General features: G+C 30.0%; 1 protein-coding gene across 2 annotated transcripts; it reads right to left on the bottom strand.

The window, feature by feature from the left end:
• Positions 1–498: 498 nt before the first annotated feature.
• LOC149421253 (uncharacterized) lies at positions 499–3,184 on the bottom strand. 2 transcript variants are annotated; one of them, XM_089635443.1, is made up of 4 exons: positions 2,672–3,184; positions 2,011–2,172; positions 1,357–1,452; positions 499–693 (listed from the first exon to the last, which is right to left on the bottom strand). In XM_089635443.1, exons 1-4 carry the CDS (start codon positions 2,832–2,834, stop codon positions 587–589), a joined length of 528 nt encoding a protein of 175 aa, XP_089491569.1. In that variant the 5' UTR covers positions 2,835–3,184; the 3' UTR covers positions 499–586. The 2 variants fall into 2 exon arrangements, with proteins under 2 accessions (XP_089491569.1, XP_089491570.1); XM_089635444.1 differs by lacking the exon at positions 2,672–3,184 and having other exon boundaries at positions 2,011–2,299.
• Between the last annotated feature and the right edge of the window lie 218 nt (positions 3,185–3,402).

Here is a 3,402-nt window from a genome sequence, read left to right as displayed (position 1 = left end):
AAATCATCTTCTATATTATTATGCCCAGACAATTCTGAAATTTCAGAATCTCTAAGAAACTCAAATATTTCATGTATTTAAAAATGATAATATTGCAAAAATAGCAATGTCTGACCCATTAATATGTTCATATGGGTCTTTATTATTAAGTAATCACACGGAACACCATTTGAATACACATATAACATCGAAGATGAGGGATTTAGCCAAGGTGTATATAGTTATTAAAGAACAGAAACCTTCAATTTCAACCTTTGATTTAGCGTTTGACCCTGTGCATTTTGATGTTTTTATTAAAGCCGTACAAATAAATAGTGGTTACGATGAAATTACAGGTTCTGTAAAAATTCCTAGCATGTCTCAACGACTTTGTACGGCTATAAAAGATTGTACAAAGTCGTTGAGGCATGCTAGGAATTTTTACAGAACCTGTAATTTCATCGTAACCACTATTTATTTGTACGGCTTTAATAAAAACATCAAAATGCACAGGGTCAAACGCTAAATCAAAGGTTGAAATTGAAGGTATGTTCGTTACCAGTTTAGTACAATATGGACATGAGTTTTTACGGTCATGCACTCGTGCTCATTTACTAGTAGAAATAGTGCTTCGAGTTGTAGTCGATGACACTTCGATTGCCTCCTGCTTCTCTAAATGATGTTGCTCATCATCGGCGTTGGAAATTTTCATATCTAAAAAGTAACAATACATTATTTAGCTTTCTTTAAACTTAATTAGTAAAACCTCAAATTATAAGAAAGCAGTCATTGTTGAATGAAACACTAGTATATATTGAATTATTTCGCGGATAAGCGATAAGCCGCCATAGCTCAGTGGTCAGAGCTGTCGACCGGAAATCGAGGGGACACGGGTTCGAGTCCCGTTGGCGTTATGTAAATCTCAATTATTTGTACCTATATTTTGTTAACTCGGATATTTTCTTATATTATTTTGTATAACATATATTTATCATATAAGATATAAGATCTGTATAATTAAAAAAATATATAAATAAATAAAGATGTACATTATTATCTGTAAAAGCCCTATGGGCGTTTAAATAAATAAATAAATAAATAAAGTATCTTTTATCAGGAGATTTTTCAATGTGGATGAGTGTTTCAGGCGAATAATTATTGCTTTTAAAATAATTATAATTAAATTAAATTATTTAATTAAATGAAGACAATATTAGCATCACTCAATCTAAAATCTGAAACAGAAAAGATACGGTCACATCTGGGACTCGCACCGGACCTTCGGCTTTCTGGGCCGCACCTCTGACCATATAATAATCAAATTATATGTTACGTATTGATTGTTTCAAGAGTATTAAACATGTTTTCTGTAGATACCTGATTCTATCGAAGAAGTAACGTTGTTCGGTTTGTATAGTGAATCATCTTCGGACGTCGGCGGACTCCTTTCTAACATTACTTCAGTTTTGGTTTCTAAAATAAAGCATAATATATTATATATTTATTGTTATTAAGTTTAATTTGTAGAACTCCATTTTATTTTTTATTTTTTATATATTCAATAATATTGTTATTGGGTTTATAAAAACAGTTTATTTTTAAACAAGTTCTGCTGTGTAATTATTATTACGCGTGACAGCTGTTTCGCCCTCTGAAGGCATTATCAAACTGTCGAAGGCATTATCAAACTGATAATGCCTTCAGAGGGCGAAACAGCTGTCACGCGTAATAATAATTACACAGCAGAACTTGTTTAAAAATAAACTGTTTTTATAAACCCAATAACAATATTATTGAATATATAAAAAATAAAAAATATATTATATATTTATCCAATAATAATATCTCAATGTAGTAAGTAAGTCATGTGCACAAATATGAAACCTAACCTAATATAATGACAAAACAACAGACTAATTAAGCATTTGCAACGGAATATTTAATTAGCAGCATTTCTGATATTACCTATAACAATTTACTATAAGCTAAGGTAGCTCTGTAATATTTCAGATTATTATCAGTGAATATTACCTGAATCTGAGGAAGTTTCATGGTTAATTTCTTCGCCCAGTATGCTCTGCATATTGCTGATGATTAAACTTTGTCCTTTGGAAATTAGCGAAAAGGGTGAAGACGAGATCATGTCGTCAGTACTGTTTATTGATGTACGTAAATCACTGGTTCTTGGAACATCTATAAAATATCAAGAACAAACACATTGAAACATACATATATGTACCTGCAGTTTTCTGTTTTTGCAAATTTTATTTCCACAAAGGAATTTGTTTAATTTGAATATGAACAAATTAATGGGTGATTATCCGACGTGTAAAACTTCGTTTTAACTTAATTATTTTAAGAAACAACTGTTTGAAAACAAAACATGCTTTTAAATGCATATTTTAGTATAGGAATATGGCTTTAGTTTGATTTGACATTTTTACCACAAGTTGTTAGGTTAGCTTTTTTGAATTTTGTTAATACATAATATATATCTATTATTCAAAATAATTTTACTGCTTGGGTTCTCAAAAAAGAAAGAAAAAAATCATGACCTATATAATAAAATACGGTAATTATTCTGTACTCATTTGATAAGCATAGATTAAAATTGTTAATATTATATTTATTATATTAATTCTATATTTTACAATTAAGGTTATTACCTATTTAGAAATATGTAATAGCTTACCGTATTTAAAATCCATTTCGCAAAGCTGAAAGATTTTATTAAATCTCCTTCGTAATAAAGCTAATAAAACGCAAAAACAAATCAACCTGTCAACTGATTCGTGATATACGAACATTGAATAACGGTAATATTTAATATTATCTGTTAGCCAGTTACAAGTCATTAAGTGTTTCAGAAAACTAACCTGAAGCTAGCTTCAAATGGACCAATACAAACAAACCAGCCTTGTGCTAGCAAACAACATCATTCAATAATGGGCTTTAAATAATATAACTTTAGAGGTTAATTTTGCATACAATTCTTGAGCCTTATAGTTCCTTTCGAATATTGTTTAGACCAATACGCAATGTCGTACGATAATAAGCTCTAAATAATATTACTTTAGAGGCTATTTTTGCATACAATTGTTAAAACATTTAATTACTTTAGAAAATTATTTGTACACCTGCGTTTGACACAAATAACGATGGCAACGTCGCTTTTTGAGATCAATGAAGTTAGTTTAACATACGATAGAAATAATTAACAAAGTCAGGTTGAATATCTGAGATAAAATCGCATATAGGAGCATATCTAATGCTCACGAAAATCGCACTTGTCACATCAAATTGAGTTGAAAATGCCACTGATCTCGTCTCGCCGAGACGATTAAAATGGCATTTAAATCTCAATTTGTCGATGATCAAGTAAGTGCTCAATGATCAAGTAAGTCGAAATGATCCAATAGTTCC

Source organism: Hesperophylax consimilis, chromosome 9 (genome assembly GCF_061612785.1).
Source record: "Hesperophylax consimilis isolate HC1 chromosome 9, BYU_Hcon_1.0, whole genome shotgun sequence".
In the NCBI taxonomy this organism is placed as follows: Eukaryota; Metazoa; Arthropoda; class Insecta; order Trichoptera; family Limnephilidae; genus Hesperophylax; species Hesperophylax consimilis.
The sequence above is the reverse complement of the archived record's forward strand: the minus strand, read 5'-3'. Positions and strand labels throughout refer to the sequence as shown.